The sequence below is a fragment of the Tupaia chinensis genome, unplaced genomic scaffold, assembly GCF_000334495.1.
Source record: "Tupaia chinensis unplaced genomic scaffold, TupChi_1.0 Scaffold000062_1, whole genome shotgun sequence".
NCBI lineage: Eukaryota > Metazoa > Chordata > Mammalia > Scandentia > Tupaiidae > Tupaia > Tupaia belangeri.
In genome coordinates this window covers 4,828,932-4,851,727 of record NW_006159520.1, presented here as the reverse complement: position 1 = coordinate 4,851,727, position 22,796 = coordinate 4,828,932, and the positions used below count along the sequence as shown (strand labels likewise).

The 22,796-nt window shown below is 43.4% G+C and overlaps 1 protein-coding gene across 1 annotated transcript in view; it reads left to right on the top strand.

Moving 5' to 3' along the window:
* The window catches only part of RASGRP1 (RAS guanyl releasing protein 1), a 40,444-nt gene that overhangs the window by 6,379 nt on the left and 11,269 nt on the right, over window positions 1-22,796 (top strand). Inside the window, exons 2-13 of the mRNA XM_014593033.2 lie at window positions 845-907; window positions 1,861-1,992; window positions 4,620-4,773; window positions 7,880-8,053; window positions 9,078-9,194; window positions 11,969-12,244; window positions 14,275-14,355; window positions 15,682-15,786; window positions 16,841-16,950; window positions 17,782-17,926; window positions 18,837-18,873; window positions 19,647-19,799. Of these exons, the coding sequence (XP_014448519.1) occupies window positions 845-907; window positions 1,861-1,992; window positions 4,620-4,773; window positions 7,880-8,053; window positions 9,078-9,194; window positions 11,969-12,244; window positions 14,275-14,355; window positions 15,682-15,786; window positions 16,841-16,950; window positions 17,782-17,926; window positions 18,837-18,873; window positions 19,647-19,799 (1,547 nt within the window). The remainder of the gene's footprint in view (window positions 1-844; window positions 908-1,860; window positions 1,993-4,619; window positions 4,774-7,879; window positions 8,054-9,077; window positions 9,195-11,968; window positions 12,245-14,274; window positions 14,356-15,681; window positions 15,787-16,840; window positions 16,951-17,781; window positions 17,927-18,836; window positions 18,874-19,646; window positions 19,800-22,796) is intronic.

Below are 22,796 nucleotides of genomic sequence, written 5' to 3'. Positions count from 1 at the left end.
GCCTTGCAGGACATAAAGTCATAGAACCTGATTCCTTAGTCTGTGGATGGAAGGTGGCCGACTGCACTCGGTATCATCACTGGGTTGGAGTTCTCATTTCTTTGGCTCTTGAATGGATATTCCTTGCATATATCTCTAAAGACATGGAAATTTGATGAGGTCTTGCTATTCTTTCATATTCTTAGACTATTCAGAATGATGTTGGTCCCCAGGGTGATCACTAGTTGTATTTGGGAGAGCCACATGGCTTTGTCTGACTTGCCAAAGCAACACATAAGGTCAACCTACTGACGTTCTCTAGGTAGATACAATTTTCACATTATTATTCTTACGTATCATGATAATTTGTCTGAATAGGTATTTCTCTTCTACTTCACTACACAAAATGTTCATTGGTATCTGGTAACTTCTTAAAAGATAAAAGGGTGCTCTTTCTAATTTTCTCAGTTGGACTCCTACTCTCTGGAGCACAAGCAAGAGGTCATTTGCCCCTTCTTCCCTTGTTATACATCACCTGTCCTTGGACCTTTCTGTACTGCTGATGTCCTGCTTCCACTCCTGCAAAGGAATTAGCTTGAGTCCGCAGCCTCCTTCCATAAGCTGCTTCAGCATGGGCTAGCGAGCGGATTCCTCTTATCACCCTTCTGGATGGTAATATGCTACAGATGGACACGGTCAAGTTGGTTTTTATCCTATGGCCAGAGAAATAAGACATCACATTTTCGCTTTTTAGAAAAATTATTTGTGGAGGTGGTTTTAGCAAAAGATGGTGGTCTAATTCAAAAGATAAAAATTGTTTCATTTTTAAAATGGAGGCCTCCATTTCCCTTAACCACAGCCTTACCTATAAAGATGCCTTGGCAAAGAATTCACCAGGGCTTTGCCTGAAGATTTGCTATTTTGTAAGGTAATGTTTCTTCATGTACTTGGAGACTTTGTGGAGCTGGGTAAAATGAAAAGCCGAAGCAAGGGGTTCTCGTTCTTCCCTGGTCCACCTTCCTTTCCCTTCCTGACTATCCATAGAGCACTTCTAGACAGACAGAAAAGGACTATCCTTAGTACTGGAAATTCCTCAACAAAACATAGTGAATATTTTTCTGGTATACCTAAGCTTAATATTTTATACCAATTTCTTTTCAGTCTTATAGCATTTTGGTATCAAATGATCTAAGGGAAGGATATAGAGATAATGAAGGATTTCTGTCATTTTATTTATTCTTATCCTTAATTATAAAAGTACTAGAGATCATTGCAGAACATTTAGAAAATTCAGAAAAGAACATAATGATAGTCATCACTTATGTGGAACTACCTCTTTGGGTGTATTTCTTTTGTCTTTTTTTCCACATAGATTTTTTTTAACACTGTCAAAATCAAAATTCAGAGTTTAATATCCTGCAGTTTTCACTTAACTTTATATCACAAGAGTCTTCTGTAGTCATTAGAGACTTTTTTGGTAAACATGCTTCTTAATGGCCATGTAGTATTCTAACATGCAATAAAGCATAACTTACAGATACCTTGCTCCATTTGGAGACATTTAGTTTGTCTGTGGTTCTCTCCTTTGTAATTATTTCTGACATACCTGATTGTGCCTAAGTCTTTCTCGTGGCTTCTTTAATTACGTATGCTTTTTCTAATCAAAGCATTTGTGTGTGGATGGACAGACTTTCAGTGGGTGCTGCTCTTCCCTCTTCCCTCCTTATTCCCACATCAGCTCGTTCCATACAGAGGAAAAATCTGTTTTTTTTTTTTTTTTTTTTTGGACCTCTTTGTGGCAACAAATTCCTTTGGGAACCCACTAAGTTGTGAGACCTCGGCTTCAGTTCTGGATTGTGTTGTTTAACTCCCTCCTTGTAGGTACTGGATAACAGAATTCTGGATCATGTTTAAAATGGATGCCAGCTTGACAAACACTATGGAGGAGTTTCAGGAACTGGTGAAAGCTAATGGTGAGGAGTTACACTGCCGCCTAATTGATACAACTCAAATGTGAGTGTCAAGGATTTGATGAATCTTTCAAACCACCTCCCTCCTGTGGGGTAAGCTAGGATGCTTTGCGAGGCTTCGAGCCAGTGGTGACTTCAGTGCTCCTTTTTGCTACTCTGAGAAGCCCCTCTGGGGGACAGGCCCACTCTGCCTCCCCAGAGTGAAAGCTTGACATTTATCAGCAAAGCAGAGCAGCCCCCTAGGCATAAAGATGTAGGTGACTAATAGTCAAGAACAGAAAAAAAATAATTCCTAGGCAGGAAGAAATCAGGTAGCCAGATACTGACTAAGTTGTACCCAGATCCTGAGAAACTGAAAGTGCAATGACTGAACTCATGCTTCTTCACAGCAATTGTCAAGAGGTTCCCCTGAACTTGTAAAGGGAAAGGGACTGCTGAAAAATGGACTGAGCAGGGAACCAGCAGTTAGCATAATGGCTATGTCGCTGGTCTCCCACGTAGTTGACCGCAGTTTGCGTCCCGGACCCGGTGGCTTGAAACTCACGCCGGGCGCATGTGCGTGCGTGCCCAGGATCCCGAGAGGAGAATGGAGGAGAAGGGATTGCGGCATGACCATCCCCCTGGGGGGTGATTTCTCGCTTTCTGTCTCTATGTCTCTCTCTGTCTGGCGAGCGCACATTTATTATAAAATAATAAAAAAATAAAATTTAAACCCCCCCCCCCCCCCCCCCCCAAAAAAAAAAAAAAAAAAAAAAAAAAGGACTGAGCAGAGGGTTTCCAGCACACATGGATGCCCATGAAGAACACTCACACTTTCAGAAACTGCAAGGGATCTGGGGCATATTTCAAATTATTCCTTGGGTTTCTTATTTATGAGTTTGGTCTACTCTCTAATTTGGAGGAAAGATGTGTTCACATTGTATGCAAAGGTTTTCATACAAATCTCTAAGAGAGAATCGTAGAACTGAAACATACTCTAGAGATCATTTCATTCAACACCCTGATTTTTCCAACTAGAAGACGGTGGCTTAGCAAGAATGTGGCTCGTCAGAGCTGGTTAAGTTAGTGGAAGAATGGAAGCTACTCTGTGAGGCCAGTTCCACTACACTATACCAATGGGAATATGTACTCTTTTTTTTTTAAGAATTATTTATTTAAGTTTATTATTATTATTTTTATTTGCTATAGGGCATGTGAGCTCACCAGAAAGAAAGTGAGAAAGCAAGCCACCAAATCCAGGGCTTGAACTGTGGCCGTGAGGCAGTCTGGTACTTCAAGCACCATGCCACCTGCTGGCCTCCGTGGATATACACTTTCAGAGTTTGAATTCATTCTAAGACTCTTAGTGGCTCTGGATAATCCCAAATACAGTAAATGCTACCGGTCTAGCCTAGCAGTTAGCATGATTCCAATCTATGCTGACCCAGTCCTTGCTACTGGAGCAAAAGCAGAGTCAAAGGTACTGGTGGTGAAGGGAGATGAAGGGAGAGAGATTTCAGTTTTCCTCGGGAACAAGAAGAGCACAGAAGTGCTTCATATCCTCCCTGCAATCCTTACACCTCCATATGTGCTTCTAAAAACACTTAGAAGTCATTTCAAGGTCACATTCCATAGCCCCGAATGTTAGTCAGATTTGTTCTCTGTACTTCTCTCCTTAGAATTACACAACCAGAAAGATAAAAGAGATTTTTCAAAATGACAGTTTCTTCATTTTAAAGATGAAGAACTTAGAGCCCAGGGAAGTTCTCATACCTACATCTCCTTATCCAAGTCTATATTCGCTGACTTTCCTCTGCTGTTTTCCACAGTGGATTAGTCTGTGAGATATTACCTGACCAGATATATTTAAGGAATAATGAGTTAAATTTCCCATTTGCAATGCATGTCAGAGTCTCTAATGTGCTCATTGGTCAGAGGGCTATAGAATTTGTTGCATTTCCCAAACTCATTTATTAAGAGGCTCTTTTATGAAGAGAGAAAGTTCCCAGACATACACATATCTGCCACCTGCTGCCTTTCAGAATGGGGCTGCTTCCATTTGCCTCCTTAGTCCAGGAAATTGACACTGAGTGAGAAATACATGAATTGATACAGGAAAATATGGAGGCAGACGGTACTTTGTGGTCAGCTAATCTTCCTTGGTCATTTCAAGGGCTAGGTACATTCGAGAAAAATATCACAACTCTACTGCATGGTCCTATATGTGATTCTCTGTAGCAGGTCATCTTCTCTCTGTGGTTCTCTGAGCTCTTCTCACTACCCTGCGCTTTCTAACTAGCTAGAGTCCCCATCACCCTCATGAGAATGCAGGCTCCCTGGAAGATTGGAGCGAGCAGGCATACCAGGGGCAACACAGGGAAGCCAGCATCAAAGGCAAGGAAACCGTGCTGCTGCCTGAGACTCTGCCCTTCCCATCACCTAGAGTAAATTTACTTACCTGTTCCCCCATTGCACATGCAGAAGGCTGACTGAAAACCAGCAAGGCTTCCTGGTTACTGCCATAGTAGAAATTGATTTGGGGAAACTGTTAGTGTGTTGTTGTAGCTAAGCAAAGTTAGCTAATGGTACTTTGTATATCCTCGTGGGAAATGTTAATGGATGTCATTGCAAAGAGCAATAGTGATTTATTCTTTTCCCCTGTCTTCTCTCTGTCACATTTACCCACAAAAGTAATGCCCGGGACTGGTCTAGGAAACTTACTCAAAGGATAAAATCAAATACCAGCAAGAAACGGAAAGTCTCCCTGCTCTTTGACCATCTGGAACCAGAAGAGCTTTCTGAGCACCTCACCTACCTAGAGTTCAAGTCCTTCCGAAGGATATCTGTAAGTACCCACAGGGGTATTTCTGGAAATAAGTAGAGAAATTCTACAGCCCATCCACCTAGCCCTCTTGGCTCCCTCAGTGCTGGGAGACATCATGCAGTGTGGAGGATTGCTGTTGTCTGAATCCTGGGGTTGCTCCTGCTCTATTTCTCCCATCTCCCAGCCTTCAAGCCCACCCTACCCCCATCCCACCATTCCAGGTGCAAATGCTATGGGCACACAGGCCTATGGGAATGTACACATATCCCTTTTACCCCTGATGATCATGAGGCTTTCAGAAAGTTCTTTTAAATTCTTCAAAAAAAAAATTGGGGATATATCTTCTCAGAGTTTGGATTTATTCTAGAATAGACCTTGAATGGCTCTGGAAATTTCCAGAATACAGTAGTTGCGACTGGTCTAACCTAGGAGTTAGCATGATTCTAGAGATAACCTTTGCTGACCCAGTTCTTGCTATGGGAGCAGCTAAGCAGTCAAAGTTACAGGTGATGGAGGGAGATGGAGAGAGATTTCAGTTTATCCTCAGCAACAGAAAGAGCACAGAAGTGCTGCCCGCCTCTCCTCACTGCAATCCTTACACCTCCAAATGTAATTCCAAAAACCATTTGTTCCACTCAAGAGACCTTGTCAGCCTGCCAGATGCCAACAGAGCCACACTGGCCAATATGCTTTCCGGAAAACTGAGACTCCACTTAGCCCCCACCCCTGTCAACAGGCCTAGCCCTCTTGGCTCCCTCAGTGCTGGGAGACATCATGCAGTGTGGAGGATTGCTGTTGTCTGAATCCTGGGGTTGCTCCTGCTCTATTTCTCCCATCTCCCAGCCTTCAAGCCCACCCTACCCCCATCCCACCATTCTAGGTGCAAATGCTATGGGCACACAGGTCTATGGGAATGTACACATATCCCTTTTACCCCTGATGATCATGAGGCTTTCAGAAAGTTCTTTTAAATTCTTCAAAAAAAAATTGGGGATATATCTTCTCAGAGTTTGGATTTATTCTAGAATAGACCTTGACTGGCTCTGGAAATTTCCAGAATACAGTAGTTGCGACTGGTCTAACCTAGGAGTTAGCATGATTCTAGAGATAACCTTTGCTGACCCAGTTCTTGCTATGGGAGCAGCTAAGCAGTCAAAGTTACAGGTGATGGAGGGAGATGGAGAGAGATTTCAGTTTATCCTCAGCAACAGAAAGAGCACAGAAGTGCTGCCCGCCTCTCCTCACTGCAATCCTTACACCTCCAAATGTAATTCCAAAAACCATTTGTTCCACTCAAGAGACCTTGTCAGCCTGCCAGATGCCAACAGAGCCACACTGGCCAATATGCTTTCCGGAAAACTGAGACTCCACTTAGCCCCCACCCCTGTCAACAGGTACGGCCTTAAGCTTTGCTCTAAAAATAGAAACTACTAAGTTACTGGCTGCATTTCTCAGAATGACCGTGCTCCCATGTGAGGGGATGGAGGTCCAGAGGGATAACTTGAACAAGGTCAATGCAGCTTATGAGAGTCAGGACTGGGACCAGGACTACATGCCTCTGTCGGTCACCCAGCACTAAGTTACTGAGCTTGGTTGTGTCTGGAAGGACACCTGCCAGCCAGGTTATAGGGGTCATTTCATATTTGCTTCCACAATGCTAATGTCCCCCCTGTTTCACACAGCTGTTTGGCCAGTCAGCCAGTAATCTCTCAGCTTACATTTGGAAATAAGTCCACAAGCATCAACCTGTATTATCCACTCTGCCAACACCCCTCCCCTGGCCCCTTCTCTGGAACCCCTCAGACAGGACTCCAGACCTTGTGATTAGGAGACTCCATCTGGGGAATTTCCATTTGGCAGTGCCTCCCCTATCACGGGGCAGGAGACCAGTCAGCTGAGAGCCACTGAAAAGAGCCATTTATCACACTGGAAATCTGAGCTCTGCTGGGGCCGCGCTGGCAGGACTGTTCAGTCAAACCTACAGGATATTCTCCTTGATGTCAATGCTCAGGTCAGAGGAGACAGAAGCGAACAATCAGTGTGGAGCAAGGAATCCCAGCTAGTCTCCCCAGGGATTGGCCTGTGTTCTAGTCACAAATGAAAACATCAGTCTGAACCTTTATTTCATCTTTTTAAAGCTTGTGTTTATTTCCTTCTGGGTGGGGGGAATACCCTCGACAGGGTCTTGATCCTCTCCTCAGCCCTGCAGCCAGCCAGGATCACGAGTTTACCTGCAGGCAGGCCTGGTGTGCTCAGGGAGATCTGGGACGCTAGCCCGGAGCCTTCTATAGGGCTCCAGCACTGCACAGCAGTTCCCTACTGCCCCGCCACTGTGAGCCGACTGTTCCTCTCTCTTGGTGATGCAGTTTGAGTGGAGGGATTCTTTGTGGTGGGAACACAGTAGCTATAGACCAGATCTTCACATACGCCATTTCATTGTCAACCATGGTCAATGCCTGTGTCAGATTGGGAAACTACAGTCACTGAATATATAGCTAATCAAGTTTCATAATCCCACTCATTTGGCCCCTGCTCTAGTGGGTGAATAGAGGAAAACCCAAAAGAGGCTTTTTTTTGGCATAAGGTTAAAATCCCATTAGCATCTCCTTACATTTATGTAGCACTTTGAGAAATTAAAGTGCTTTCACACATTTTCTTGTTTGATCTTCATAACAATTCCATGACCTACATAGTGCAGAAATTGTCATATTTAAGCTAAGAAAATAGTTGGGGAGAAAGAACTGTTTTTGTGAGAGGAATACTCGTTTATTCCCTTAACTTTAGCAGCAGAGCTGGAACTAATACTGAGATTTTTCTTTTACACTGTATTTAGAATTGAGAGGGAACAGTAACAGAATCTACTCAGATACAATATTTGGATTAACTAGTAGGTGTACATATCCACTTATGCCTAATGACTTTTGATGAAGAAAGACCATTCTGTGGGTAGAATAAGAAAGATTTACCTGTGATTCATTCTTGTTGGCCAAGTGCTGACCAGGAGAGGAGGGTCAGGAGTTCTTTTTTTACATGACGGCTTCTAGCCATCAACTCAGCAGAGCAGATCTGCCCCTCAGGCCTCCAGGAACACAAGAGCACAATCTTGATGGATGGGTATTTCCTCTAGTTCTCCGACTATCAGAATTACCTGGTAAATAGCTGTGTGAAGGAGAACCCCACCATGGAGCGGTCCATAGCCCTATGCAACGGCATCTCCCAGTGGGTACAGCTGATGGTTCTCAGCCGCCCTACTCCACAGCTCCGAGCAGAAGTCTTCATCAAGTTCATCCAGGTGGCTCAGGTGAGTGACTGGATTAACATTTTTGGCCTGGAATGTAAGTAAATTATCTATCCCTCCTACCCCCACCACACACACACCCTGGACTATCAGAGCTGTTAGAAAAAAAGTTTCTCCTGAATCACAGTTGGGTTTTTATACTTTCAGTGGTCCTCAGATCTAGAAATGGTGACTTCTCTATTCTCCCACATGAGAGCAAATGTGGTGAGGGGTATATAGGCCATTGCAGGGGCCAGGACACAGTTCTAGATTGTAGATGTTAACACTTTTCAGATGCTTACAGGCCTACTTATTTCTCCACATCTGACCTGCATGACAAAGGGAAGGCCAACTCCAGCTTTTTCTGTGGCTGGGCCAGCCTGTGTTATTCTGTCTTGGAGCTCACGCTGTGTAGAATGGCTGCATGTAATGTTTGAGGAGCAGTCTAAGCACGTGATAAAAGGAAAACAGGTACTATGAGCCTATATTTGAAACTTCTCAGAGAGTCTAGCTTCTCCATCCCAGTTTCTGTACTATATAAGCACTGGCATTGCACAGGAGAATAAGACAAAGCCCTTATCCTCAGAAATAAACATTGGGTAAATCCGAGATAAAGTAAAAAGATTACCCTTAATAATTACACTTACTGATGTATTTTTCCGATTCTGAATGGTCTACACCAGTGTGTCTCAGTTTGGTACATGGACCACCCACTCTAATATTAAACTTTACTGAAAGTTCAGATCTGTAAGCCTATCCCTAGATCCTAGAATGTCTGGATTCAGGTCCAGAAACCTCTGAGTACTTAGGGTGATTCTTAGAAATCAGTGATCTGCACGGTGGCCTACAGATCATCTGCAAAAAAGGGAGTGAATTTGGAATCCACTAGTCTGGGATTAAGCCAAAAGGGAGAAATGGACAGAAATTGCAACACCTGTTGCTAGTCTTTGACCAGTTTAAGTAAGATTTGCAGCAGATGAGAGGCAGGCACCAGGCTCCCCATTAAATGGACATATACAGTGACTATCACCTGCTTTTTGTGCCACAGAAGCTCCACCAACTACAGAACTTCAATACATTGATGGCTGTGATAGGTGGACTGTGTCACAGCTCAATCTCCAGGCTCAAGGAGACAAGTTCACATGTCCCGCATGAAATCAATAAGGTCAGTACTACTGTCTTCTCTGGGGGCCTTAACAGCACTCTTAGGACCAACACCTAGGTCTTCTCCTTGAGGGACATCCCCCAGATATACCCAGACTACAGCATCCCTTGTCAACCAAAGTACCAATCCCCATCCTATGGATTTCCTTATGGAGATGACTGCGTGACTGATATTCCATTTGGTCTCAAGACAGTGTCACTGGACACCTTCCTGCTGGGCTAGTCAAAACTATGTGTGCCTCTTCACATGTTCACATGCCACTGACTATTAAGAGGTACAATCTTTAACACTGACTCCCTTGCCCCAACTCCTTGCTCCAAATGTTTCCCCAAGAACAGTGGTTCAGTTGGACATAGGTCAGTCTACATGTCCCATGTAGTTAAATGGTGACACTTAAAAACAAACAAACAAACAAACAAAAAAACAGCTATCCAGAACCCTTGGAGTTGGATAGTTACATTTTCCCAGATAGCTGGAGATGAACTCTTCAGGTACCATTTTGTAATACATAATGTTTTATTGAGGACTATTTTACTTAAACGTCCTATACACTTGCTCTCAGATTTTACAGAATATGGTTTTTTATGGCACAGAGCTGTTATAAATGTAAACCACTGTGATATGCTTAGGATATAAATGTACTTAGGTATGGCATGGTTTATCTAGTACTACTCTTTCACTTTCATCTCATATGAGACCTTACAGTATTCAAACTCCAACCCTCTTGAGTTGTCATGGAGAGTAACTCTTCACAGTGATCACTGGGCCTCTCTAGAGGCTCTCACCTACCAGTGATCTGGTCAAAGGGGGGTTTTCAGTCACCTTTTCATTCTCTAACAGTTCTGCTGAGATCGGGTGGAACAACTGAATGGATTTCCCATATCTCAAAGGTGACAAAGGGCAACAGTCACAGAAATTAAAATGTCTTCATGCCATTTTAGCTTACAAGATAGTGCTTGCTGCTAGGCTGACCCTGTAGCCTAGTGGTTAAGGGAGCCAGATCCTCTATGGTTGACTGCAGTTCATATCCTGTCCCAGAGCTTGAAAAACATGCCAGGTGTATGTGTGTGCATGCCCCAAATCCCAATAGGATGGAGAGAAGGGATTGTGGCAATGTCCATGCCCCATTGGAGAATGCTTCTCCCTTGCTGACTGTCTTCCTTCAGCAAGCACATATGCCCTCTGGAAATTAAAAAAGAAAATAAAAAGAAATTAAATTAGAAAAATTAAATTATATAGCTTGTTCCTTTTCAGCTTGGGATCCCCGCAGTAGTGCTTCCTGTCAGTAGCTGCTTGACCCTCAGAGTGTTCTACATGGTGAAATAATGAGTAGGTTGAAGCAAGTAGCCCCCAAGTAATGGTTTTAGTTTCTGTGGAGAATACAAATGTCTCTCATTTTTGCTATTCAACTCTTGACTTGTGAGCAGCTTCCCTACTTCACACTCACATGCATGATTTGCTAGAGGTGTGTGAGGCTCTCTTGCCACCTCAAAGTTTTTAAGGGGAGCTGCTGACTCCAAAATCTCAAGTTCTTCATGATGGAGAAATGGTCCTTGGACCACAATTTTATTAAAGAAATTTTGGACACACTGTACTAAATGACTATTTTCTGTGGTAACTTGATTGGCAGTCTTTCATTTCATGTCTTTGCTCCTGAGAAGGCTGGTCATCATGCATGGGAAATGGGGTTTGGAATACTTGCTGACTAGAACAAGTGGTGTGCAAAGACCAGATCTGGAGCGCCCTTTCTTTTTTTTTTTTTAGAGGTTTATTTGCTATAGGGTGTGTGCACTCGCCAGACAGAGAGAGAGATAGAAAGCGAAAAATCACCCTCCAGGGGGTATGGCCACACCGCAATCCCTTCTCCTCCATTCTCCTCTCGGGATCTTGGGCACGCACACACACGTGCCCGGCATGAGTTTTAAGCCCCCGGGTCCGGGACGCGAACCATGGTCGACTACGTGGGAGTCCAGCGACATAGCCATTACGCTAACTGCTGGTCCCCACCTGGAGCTCTCTTTCTGTGCTGCTAAGCAGCCGCGCCTTCTTCCAGGGCCAGAGCAGGGTGGGAACTCTAAGGAACAGCTCCCTGGAGCTTCTGCCTCATCCTTGCTTGTGTCCTCTGTTGGAAATGACCTAGTCCATTAAAGTGTTTTTGTTCAGTGTTTCAGTCTGTGCATGGAATGTCTCATGCACCTGTTTTGAGACTCTTGAGGTAAGGCCCACAAAGCACCTCATAGAAAATAAGAGCATGCAATATATTACTAAAGCTCCACACTTAAAAAAAATGTTCTTCCCTATGCCAGCAACATAGTCAACACTTCTGACATCACATTTTAAATATTATGCAATGCAAGAGTCTCTGGATGCGTTCAAAAGACAGAGAAAGGAGGGAAGAGAAATGCATGGCTTGGGATCGGGGGTGAGAGCGGTACTTTCTGTTTTCTGTATACTCTTGTGCCTTTTAAATTTCTGTATCAAGCATTTTTGAAAAGAAATTTATATATACAAATGATAAAAAAAGTCAAAATCTTAAATTATGTGGTAGAATCAAGTAAAGCCTGTCTTATGTTTATAAATACATTCTGACTTTTGACAGAGCTGAAGTCTTTATTTGAGAGTCATAATCTTTTAGATAGATGAATTATTCCCTGCCCAGCAAATGAGGGATACAGTGAAATCAGGTAGGAAATGAGAATAAGCAAGGGGACCACTACAGACAACACTCCCTGCCCAACAGCTACCTGTGATTGGCCTATTCTTCTGCTTTCTAGGTTCTGGGTGAGATGACTGAGCTGCTGTCCTCCTGTAGAAACTATGACAACTACCGGCGAGCCTATGGAGAGTGCACCCACTTCAAGATCCCCATCCTAGGGGTGCACCTCAAGGACCTCATCTCCCTGTATGAAGCCATGCCCGACTATCTGGAGGATGGGAAGGTGAACGTCCATAAGCTGCTGGCCCTTTACAATCATATCAATGAACTGGTCCAGCTGCAAGAGGTGGCCCCACCGCTGGAGGCCAACAAGGACTTGGTGCACCTGCTAACGGTGAGGTTCAAACTGGACAACAATCACTAAGCACCTTCTGTGTGCCAGGTGCCATGCTATGCACCTTACCAAATATTAGCTCAGTTAATCTTCATAAAAACTCTTATGATGTAGATACTTTTATCATCTCCATTTTATGGATAGGGATACTGAGGCAAAGATACTGATACAAAGATATAACTTGCCAGAGGACCACACATTAAGTAGCAGAGTCCTGAATCAGACTCAGGTGGGGGGACACCAGAGGCTGTGCTCTTAAGCAGTATCTCTTCATATTTCTGGCAGTGTTTATCCACCTCTTTGAGGTGATAATAAATCAGGATACAAGGCTTGGTAATAGTGAGATGGTATGCTCTCCACATAAAAGGGTAAGGCAGTAAGTCAAAATAATACAACATTGTTTGGGTCCTGCCACCACTGCCTTAGAACCCTGTTCTGGAGAGGGTCAAGCCAATGGGAGGTGAACAACTCTCAGTGAGGCAGAAGATTAAGATTTGCACTTTGGGTGTAGGGGAGATCAGATGTGCTCTTTTCCAGACCTGCAATTCTGCAGCTCAGTAGCTGGAAAACAGGGCATACCATTTTCCAGGTCTATTTCCTCTATTATAAATTCAAAAACATTAGTCTCTGGGATGACTTCTAACTTCTCATTCAATTCTAAAATTATATAATTTTTTGTTTTGTTTTTGGAGAGATTTTTGTTATAGGGCATGTGTACTCACTGAAGAGACAGAGACAGAGAGACAGAAAGCGAGAAATTACCCCTTGGGGGGGATGGCCATGCCACAATCCCTTTTTCTCCATTCTCCTCTTGGGATTTTGGGCATGAACACATACATCCAGCATGAGCTTTAAGCCTTCAGGTCCAGGACTCGAACTGCTGTCAGGCATGTGGGAGTTCAGCAACATAACCATAATGCCATCTGCTGGTTTCAAATTACATAATTTTTAACCTTTTTTTCCTGAATGCAGTAATGATTATAGCTCCTCCCTTTAGACTCTGATAGAGTCTAAAGCTTCACATCTGGCTGGCATCCTGTCTTGGTGTCAGATTCTAGCCCTTTTGGCTAATGAGCCGGGTGACCTGGGGAGGTCTCTGCCTCAGACATCATCTGGAAAGTGATGCACTGAATTTCAAATTTCTTGGATTATAAATACTGAGATAAAAGCTGTGAGCCTTCTTCCTAGAAAAAAATATTTATGCCATATATTCAAATATGCATGTAATTTCAAGGAGTACTGTACTTTCTGAAGCCCGTCCACAGACTCACAGGAACAAGATCCTTTCTAAGATCTTTCTCATGTAAAAGTTCCTAATATCAAGATATATAAAACTCAATAGCCATTAATAATAGCTATTATCATTTAAAGTAGATTTTGTTGCTATATTCCAATGTTCATAGTATCAGGCCATGTAAACCATCTTTTTAGATTATCTGTGTGTTTTGGGAGAGAATAACGGAGGTGTGCATCATGTGGTCAAAGGTGGTCTTTGGCCTAAGCTTTATAGAGCAGCTTCTATACTAACCCACAGTCAAAAAGAGGTCATCTTGGGACTTCTCCAAAATTAAAAAAAAAAAACATTTGAATAAGAAAGAACTCACATTTTGCCCTGTCACAATAGCAAGTGTTCTACCCACCAAACTTTGTGGATTTAAAAAATAAACTACTATGAGCTTAGAAGAGTAAACCACTGATGAAGAACCAAGAGGATCCAGCAGTTGGCGTAATGGCTATGTCATGGGACTCCCATGTAGTCGACCACAGTTCGAGCCCTGGACCCGGTGGCTTAAACTCACACCATGCCCAAGATCCTGAGAGGAGAATGGAGAAAGGAGTGCAGCATGCCCCCCCCGGGGGGGGCGATTTCTTGCTCTATGTCTCTCTGTCTCTCTCTGTCTTTCTGGCGAGTGCACATGCCCTATAGCAAAAACCTCTCCAAAAAAAGAAGAACCAAGAAAAAAACAAGTGAACTCTGGGAAAGGCAATCAATGTCCTAGAAGTTAACCCTGTCCTGCTCTGACCTGCAGTTATCCCTGGATCTCTACTACACAGAAGATGAAATCTATGAGCTTTCCTATGCCCGGGAACCACGGAACCACAAAGCCCCAGTGAGTGCTTCATACTAAGACTTGTGTGTAATGGGTGCTTTACAGGCTGCTCCTCAGGGTCACCCATCTTCAGAAGCAGGCTTTTAGTTCAGTCTCATAAGCATACCGTTTCTACTGTGTGCCCAGTCCTGTACTGGGAACACAGACAGCTTAACACCTGTGTGAGCAATAGTTCCTGTTCATGGAGAGCTTGGAGTCTGCTTAAAGGGATAGAGTAATGTAGGAACAGTAAATAACTCTATGCTAGAAGAGCAACGGAAGAGGTCAGTGGAATCAGTCAGGGGGTTACAAATCAGAGTGACAGTATTGTGGACCGAAGTGACAGTTCCCTCCTATTAAAAGCTGTCCCTGCATGAGCTATGTCTTTTCTATGATTCGTTGATGGAAATGAGCGCTATACCGCTGAGGATTTCCAGCTAAGCAGACAGTATCATTATCCAGTAGTAGTCTGGCTCAGAAAGAGAAGTCCAGTGGAACTTCTGACCACTTAAGTTGATCAGTCCTCAAAATGACACACCCCTCAGTGTTGCACATAGTAGGAACTTCACAGATAACCTGGTTCCACCTTTCCTGCAGGCAAAAGAAATCATTTGTCCCCGGGGAAACTTCTCAACCCAAAAAACAAGTAGCACTCAAGGGAAAAGAACTCCCCATGTAAGAAACCCACCTCATCTGTTCTGAGGCTAAATTTCATTGCCTCTGTACATAGAGATCAATTTCTAACTTCCTATTGTCATGGAAAGTGTTCACTGAAAATATTAAGGTCAGGAAGGTCATAAAGTATTTTTCTATACAAAAATGCATCATGATTTTCCCAACAACCCAGTATTTCGATTTTCAGTGAAAATAATACCTTGTACTGTTTGGGAAAAAGATTTTAATTTGGGTCAGGTTGCAAATATTTAGGGATGGAATCCATCTCAGCTTTCCTTGGACTCAGATATTTTTTGTCTGTCTTGCCTTTTTGCTATTTCTCTCCCCTCATCTACATCCCTACTAAAAAGTGACTAGAGAACAGACAGAAAATTTAAATGATCCACTTTACTCTGCTGATAGCTCTGACAAAAGGTTTAATGGAGAGGCAATTGAAACTCAGGCAAATGGAGAATTTTAAATTACCTGTAGTTGGAGATAATGTATGGAAAGAGCACTTTGGAAACCATCGAGCATAATACCTACATTGGCAAAGACTGTTATTACAGATTTCAATTACATGTGAGCTCTCTGCTCCTTGCCACTGCACACAGTTGACATTGTCTATTGATGTAACTGGAAGCTATAGCATTCACTGTATTCATGGGGACTTCTCTGAATATTTCATTTTAGCCACTCACACCTTCAAAGCCACCAGTAGTCGTGGACTGGGCCTCTGGAGTATCTCCCAAACCTGACCCCAAGACCATTAGCAAACATGTCCAGAGGATGGTGGATGTAAGTACAGCTGTGTGCCAGCAGACAGAAGCAAAGATGCCTGGCTTGGTTTGCATGTGGAGAGAAGGCAGAGGAGCATGTTAGAAACGTAAGGGTGAGACACTTGCAGCTCATTTCTGAGTGAGCACAGGAAGCCACCTACTTCTGTTTTGGCTGCAGAACTGTTATGAAGTTACATTTTGCCAACATGCTTTGTCCTCACACAGGGGCAGGTGTATCTCCTTTTAAACGTACCAGGAGAGCGCACGTTTAAATGCTGTTGGTTTGCGTGCAAAGAGGTATTGGGAAAGGCCTGAGTATACTAAGGGCAAAAAGAATCTAAAACTGCAAGTTTGGGCACAGCTTAACTCAATTCTCTGTGCTGAATGCCAGAGGAGGGGGATATATATTCATACTCAGCATTTATTCTTGTGGGTCACTCCCATGTAACAACAGAAAACTAAGAGCAGAGCCAGGAACAGAGGATTAAGAGCAGGGAGAGAGCACTTCTAACTGGGCTGTTGGTTGTTTTTTGTTTTTTTTTTTTTTTAAGAATTACTTTATTTAACTTTATTTATTTATTTATTTTAATTTAACCACAGAGAGACAGAGAGAGCAAGTGAGAGAAAGTGAGAAAGCAAGCCACCTGGTCTGGGACTTGAACCATGGTAGGCCATGTGGGAGTCCAGCATCCTTAACCACCATGCCACCTGCTGGCCCCCTAACTGGATGGTTAATAGTAGCTTCTCAGAGACGGGAAGATCTGAGCTGAGTGATGAAAGGTAAAGCAGAGGGAGAATACTCTCTGTGCAGTGAAGGCGTGTACGGTAGCCAGGGTGATGGCATAATTGATGTGCTAACAGAATCCAATCACCGGGCTACCCTCTAGATGCTGGTACCAACAGAGGCCAGGGACGTGACCTGCCACACCTTTGCCACAGCTCAAGGACCATGTGTTCTTGTTCCTGTCACTCACACTATTGAGAGGCTAACTGACCCAGCCACTTTGTCATTTGGCTAAAGGAGTAGTTGACTGGTGTCTTTTCAGTAATAATCAAAGATACTCCTTTTCCAGTCTGTCTTCAAGAACTATGATCATGACCAGGATGGATACATTTCTCAGGAAGAATTTGAAAAGATTGCTGCAAGTTTTCCATTTTCCTTCTGTGTGATGGATAAAGACAGGTGAGGGTTTATGAAGTATAATGTGTGGTTACAAACCAGCTGGGGAGGAGGAGTGTGTGGGCGTGTCACTAGAAGAATGTGTCAGCTCAGATGTATGAACTGCTGTGATTCCGTAATAACGTAAGGACTGCGAGAGCGTCATCAAGTGCAGGCCTCTTTGCCTCAGCTTGGACCACAGATCATGCAGTATGCGTGCTTTTAAAAATACCTCAGAACCAGAGATGCCATAAATCTGCCAGCTTAGGAATGAATGATAACTGAAAACCATAAAAAAAATTTAGTCTTCTTTCTTGCTCTGTCTTTACAGAGTATGGGAAACAACTAACATATATTAATATTTTGCATATTGACTTTTCTCAAGGTTATGTAAGTTCTGTTGGGTCGTCAGAAATGTCATGATATATTTCTGTTTTTCTATGCAAGAATGCATCACGACTTTTCTGATGATCCAGTATTTTGGTCCTCTATAGGAAATCAAATGTATGTCAGTGTGCTCCAGTTATGTACTGTCTGAAGTGCAAAACTGCAGCATTTCCTTCTTTACTCACACATTTTATATGAATTTTTTAAGTGGGGTAGATAGTGGTCAAATTAGTTAGGAAAATCTGGCCTTGCCAAAGAACAACGCTATGGAAATAATGTTGTCTTTACTAATTACTAATAAGGATCCACTCTCGTATCCTCATTAAGAGGAGGACTCACAGAAGTAAGCATCAGGTAATACATAATATATAAACACCTGAGGATAAAAAGAAAGGTGAGTTTCTAAGTCTAGAAGCCACTGCAACTCCTGCCCCCCACTCACACCCTCCCCTCTGTGGCTGCTGACAGGGAAGGCCTCATCAGCAGGGATGAGATCACTGCCTACTTCATGAGAGCCAGCTCGATCTACTCCAAGCTAGGCCTGGGCTTTCCTCACAACTTCCAAGAGACCACCTACCTGAAGCCCACTTTCTGTGACAACTGTGCTGGATTTGTAAGTTGTTCTTAGGGTTGAACTTGGGGAAAACACGAGACAGTTTAAACCAGTACGACAGGCATAGATCTCACAGTCCTTATAGACCCAGCCCAGAGTCCAAGCAAACACCGACAACCTAATCCTCAAGGGTATGGTATTGATTTGCACTCGTCTTATCTCACTTCTTGTTTTTTCCTCTCTGGTGCATGAGGCTCAGGATAAATGGTACAGAAATGTAGAATGGGGGTTATGTTGTTTCAAATGTTAGAATAAGGAAATATGAGACACCCTTTCCCCCCTTTTAAAAAGAACTCCTTGGGGCCAGCAGATGGTATAGTAGTTATGTGGACTCCCACATGGCCAACCGCTTTCAGTCCCAGATCCGGTGACTTGAAAATCATGCCAGGAGTGTGTGCATGTATGCCCAAGATCCCAGGAGGAGAGTAAAGGGACCACAGTGTAGCCATCTCCCTAGGGGGTGATTTCTCACTTTCCCTCTCACTGTCTCTGTCTCTGTCTCTCTCCAGCAAGCACATGCACCCTAAGGCAAAAAGCTCCAAAAAGAAAAGAAAAAAGAACTGCCCACTTTTGACCAGTCTCTTGTAAACCTGGGTTCTTGATTCTACATACTTGTTTCTCAGTTTGGTGTCCTCAGGGGCCTGTCTGTCCTATGATTCATCCATTTCAAGCCTGGAGAAGGCAGCCCTAAAGCCCCAGTAGCGAGCTCCTTGAGGACATGACTGATCAGCACAGACTTCTGTTTCCAATTTAAGGTCAGAAGGCACAAGACTTATGAAAGATAAACTAGGTTTCCTACCCACTGGAGTTAGAGAGAAGAATGAGGGAAAATGAATGAATGTCCACTGGTAGCCTCACACCAAATAGCTGAATGACCTGTCGTCCTTTCTGCCTCTTACTTGTCTCCTAGCTCTGGGGAGTGATCAAACAAGGATATCGATGTAAAGGTAAGACCCAGCATTGACAACTGTGCTTTCCCGAGGCTGAGGGGCTCTCCTACAATCACTATGCTTTACACATACTGTTCACACCCAGTAGTTGTCTGTTCAGTCTCCAATTTGTAAGCAGAATTCAGAACCTCATCCCTGAACTGGCTTCCTTCCCAGTTTAACCCCTGAAAGGGACTGCAGAAGAGAAGAAGGCCTGGGTGACAGCTGTACAGTTTTCCTTAGGAGATCTCTTTTCCTTGGTTACACTGCAAATAGGGATGGCTGATAGGAGATTGTACTCTCGCATAACCATGGGAAGGGTGGATCCACAACAAAAAAGAATCACTTCTGAAAAAGATAAGTGATTAGTGAAGGCCCCTGTCAGCATTTTCTATCAGAAGGCATTGCAGGACATTAACTGCCCTTCCTCATAAATACAAAAATGCAGTAGTGAAGGAGAGGAGACCTTTTACTACAGGGAAGAAAGACTGGGTAAACTAACCACTGGAAGCTTCCAGAAGGTCTCCCTAGAGTAGGCAGGAAGTCCAGGATGACAAGGACACCATCTCTTCCATCTAAGATAATGAAATGCTGCTTCTGATTCTGTGACTCACTGGTAAGATTATAATATGATCCAGGGCAAGAAGAATGTTAGGTTCATTAGGAATGTTAAGTGTCCTGGCTCCAAAAGACAGGACAGATGTGTGTGACGTGAGCACTGCATGAATTAGGTTATTAAGCACCCAGAAGAGACAAAGTGAGAGTTACTAACGAGGGTGTCTTGTCCACAGACTGCGGGATGAACTGCCACAAACAATGCAAAGATCTGGTCGTGTTTGAGTGCAAGAAGCGAGCCAAGAACCCCGTTGCTCTCACAGAGAACAGCAGCTCTGTGGGCCCAACGTCCAGCCTCTGTCCACTGGGAACCAAAGAGCTGCTCCACAGTAAGTGGGCCCTGAGAACAGTCATCTTGGAAAAGTGAAGTGGGAAAAGTACAGTTTTGGGGAGGATAGATTACATCCTAATCCTATGTGTGAATTTCAGTTGATTTCGACCTTAAGTGCAGGCCAGAGCTGGCCCTTTCCACAGTTGTGGATTTCAGCTCCCAGTCTACATCTCAGATCTAGCACCTAGGGGTGCTAGAATAGCAGAGTACAAATTAGGCATAAAAATCAACAGGTAGGGCCAGCCCCATGGCCTGGTGGCTACATGATCTGGATACCCCTAGGCAACTGCACAGTCAAGTTCCAGACTTAGAGACAAAAAACAAGCCAACCATTTCTGTATGCCCAAAATCCCAAAGGAGACATGGAGAAGGGACTGCAGCATGACCATTCCTCATGCGGGTGCTTTCCCCCTCTCTGTCTCTCTCCAGTGAGTGCACACACTCTCTCGCAAATTCAAAAACCACAAACCAACAAGCAAAAAAAAGCCAGGTCTTTATCAAGCACCTGCACCAAGCACAGATAATGAAATAACTCAAGCTAACAAGTAACTATTCTTCCCCATCCCCAGCTCCAAACCTAAAATATGGAGAGTATATATGTGCACATGTATGTATGCATGTGCATGTATACATAAACACAAATAACACACAGTATGTAAAGAACTTATTTTGAAAGGCACAGCTGGATTCAAAAACAGAAATATCTCTGTAGCCCAGGAAATACAAGGAATGTGATTGAAGCTACTGGTCTGCTTGGCGCCACATCCTTAAGCAGGCCAGGGATATCATTTCCAGAGCACCAGAGACTACTTATGCATGGAGGGTGACCAGAACCAAACTCCGCTTAACATTGAGAAAGGAGACTGAAGAATACGGTGTCACTTAGAGTTAGTAGTAGGAAGCTGATGTGACTACGGTGACAGTCTTCCACTGGCTGAGTGACTGTCATATCTCTAGTTTTCTCCAAACTATTAATTTTAAGACCCAGGTCTTAAACTGGGGACCCTGAGGGACCAGGAAGAGGTAATGGTCAAGATTTTGGAAACAGAAGGGCAAATGCAGAAATGAAGAGAAGTAGCAAAACTTCCATTCATAACCACTTCCAGATTAAAACTACAAATCGTACAAGTAAATTCCTAGAATTATAACAAAAATTTAACAGTAAGTTGTCTGATTCATTCATGTCAAAATGCTAATAACAGGGCCAGCAGGTGGCATGGTGGTGAAAGCACTGGATTCCCACATAACCAACCATGGTTTGAGTTCTGGACCCTGTGGCTTGAAACTCACACCAGGTGTGCGTGTGCACACATGCCCAAAATCCCAAGAGGAGAAGGGAGAGAAGGGATTACAGCAATGGCCATTCCCCCAGAGGGGTGATTTCTTGCTTTCTGTCTCTCTCTCTCTGTTGAGTACATGCACCCTATACCAAAAAATCTCTCCTCAAAATGCAAATAACAGAACAATAAGGGAATGATTTTAAATTAAGCATAAGGAGACTTCAAAGAGTTCATGGAAAATGGGATTAAAGTATGAGTTTATTTTGAAATCCATGCAGTTTTTTCATAATACGCATCTAACAGGAACTTTATGAACAAACTCCCATGTTTGAGACTTCCCAGGTATAAAGTGCAAGAAAGCAGAATGGATTGCTGCTGTCTTATTGAAGTAGATCTAGTTAGGAGAAAAAAATAGCATACAAACATGGAACAAATAGGTAACAGTACAAGACAGTAAGCATTTGGCCACAGCAACAACAAATGACAGTACGTAGTGAGGTCCCTCCACTCGGACTGGGAAAGACTACATGGAAAAGGTGGAATATTCAGCTAAGACTTGAAGGAAAGGTGGAACTAAGTCATGAGGAGGGTGCAAAGCTATTCCGGTAAGATGTACAGGAAGAGCAAAGGGCCAGGAAGAGGCGCGGTAGTGCTGAGGAGGTGGCGAGTACAGTGTTGGGGCCCAAGTAGAGACTTAGGTAACAAATAAAGTAGAAAACATGACTAGGTCTAGTCTCTTTTTTTTGGTAGAAGTTTTCACTATAGGGCGTGTGCGCTCGCCAGACAGACAGAGAGAGACAGAAAGTGAAAAATCACCACCCAGGGGAGATGGCCATGCCACAATCCCTCCTCCTTCATTCTCCTCTTGGAATCTTGGGCATACATGCACACACGCCTGGCATGAATTTAAGCCACCAGGTCCAGAGGTCGAAACACGGTCAGCTACATGGGAGTTCAGCGACATAGTCGTTACGCTAGCTGCTGGTCCCAGGTCTAGAGTCTTAAATGTCAGGTAGAACAGTCTGCACTGTTTGTATGAAGTGAGAAGTGAGGAGCTATTAAAACAGGTGAGTGTCATGATTACAGTGAAGGAGTAGGGGAGAGATGGTGTCAAGGCTTCCTAGTGCCATATAAGCCCTGCTCTCAGGGCCACTGGCCAGCCAGCATGTCAAAACATTGGTCACCTTGACCTTGTGACTAGCACACAGGTCTTCAGGCAAAATTCCAATGTTTATTAGATCAGTACCAGTTTTTATGGTATAAGGAATACTGTGATTCTAATTAGAGCCAGAAAGGAAAATTCACTACTGACAGGAGGGCAAACGACTTGTTCTTTGTTCTAATGCTGTTTTTTCTTCTGCATGGAATAGCTGAGTTTATTTACATAAAGTACCTAATCTGTCCCTCACATGGTGTACATGCCATATGCTATTATCATCATCACTCTTTCAAAACCAGCTCTCTAAACTGGTAAGGCCACTGTAGATACAATGCCTATGGCAGTATGCACTTCACATTTAAATTACTTCTACTGTTCCATGGAAAATACAAGTACACATTTACTAACCAACTAGATTGAAGTTCAAGTACTTTACTTCCAGGTAGAAAATGCAGGCTCGTTATCACACTAGCCAAGTACAAGTTTTCTGCTTTGCTTGAATCCTTTCCCATACCATATGTGGAGAAACACAACTTTTTTTTTTTTTTTTTTTTTT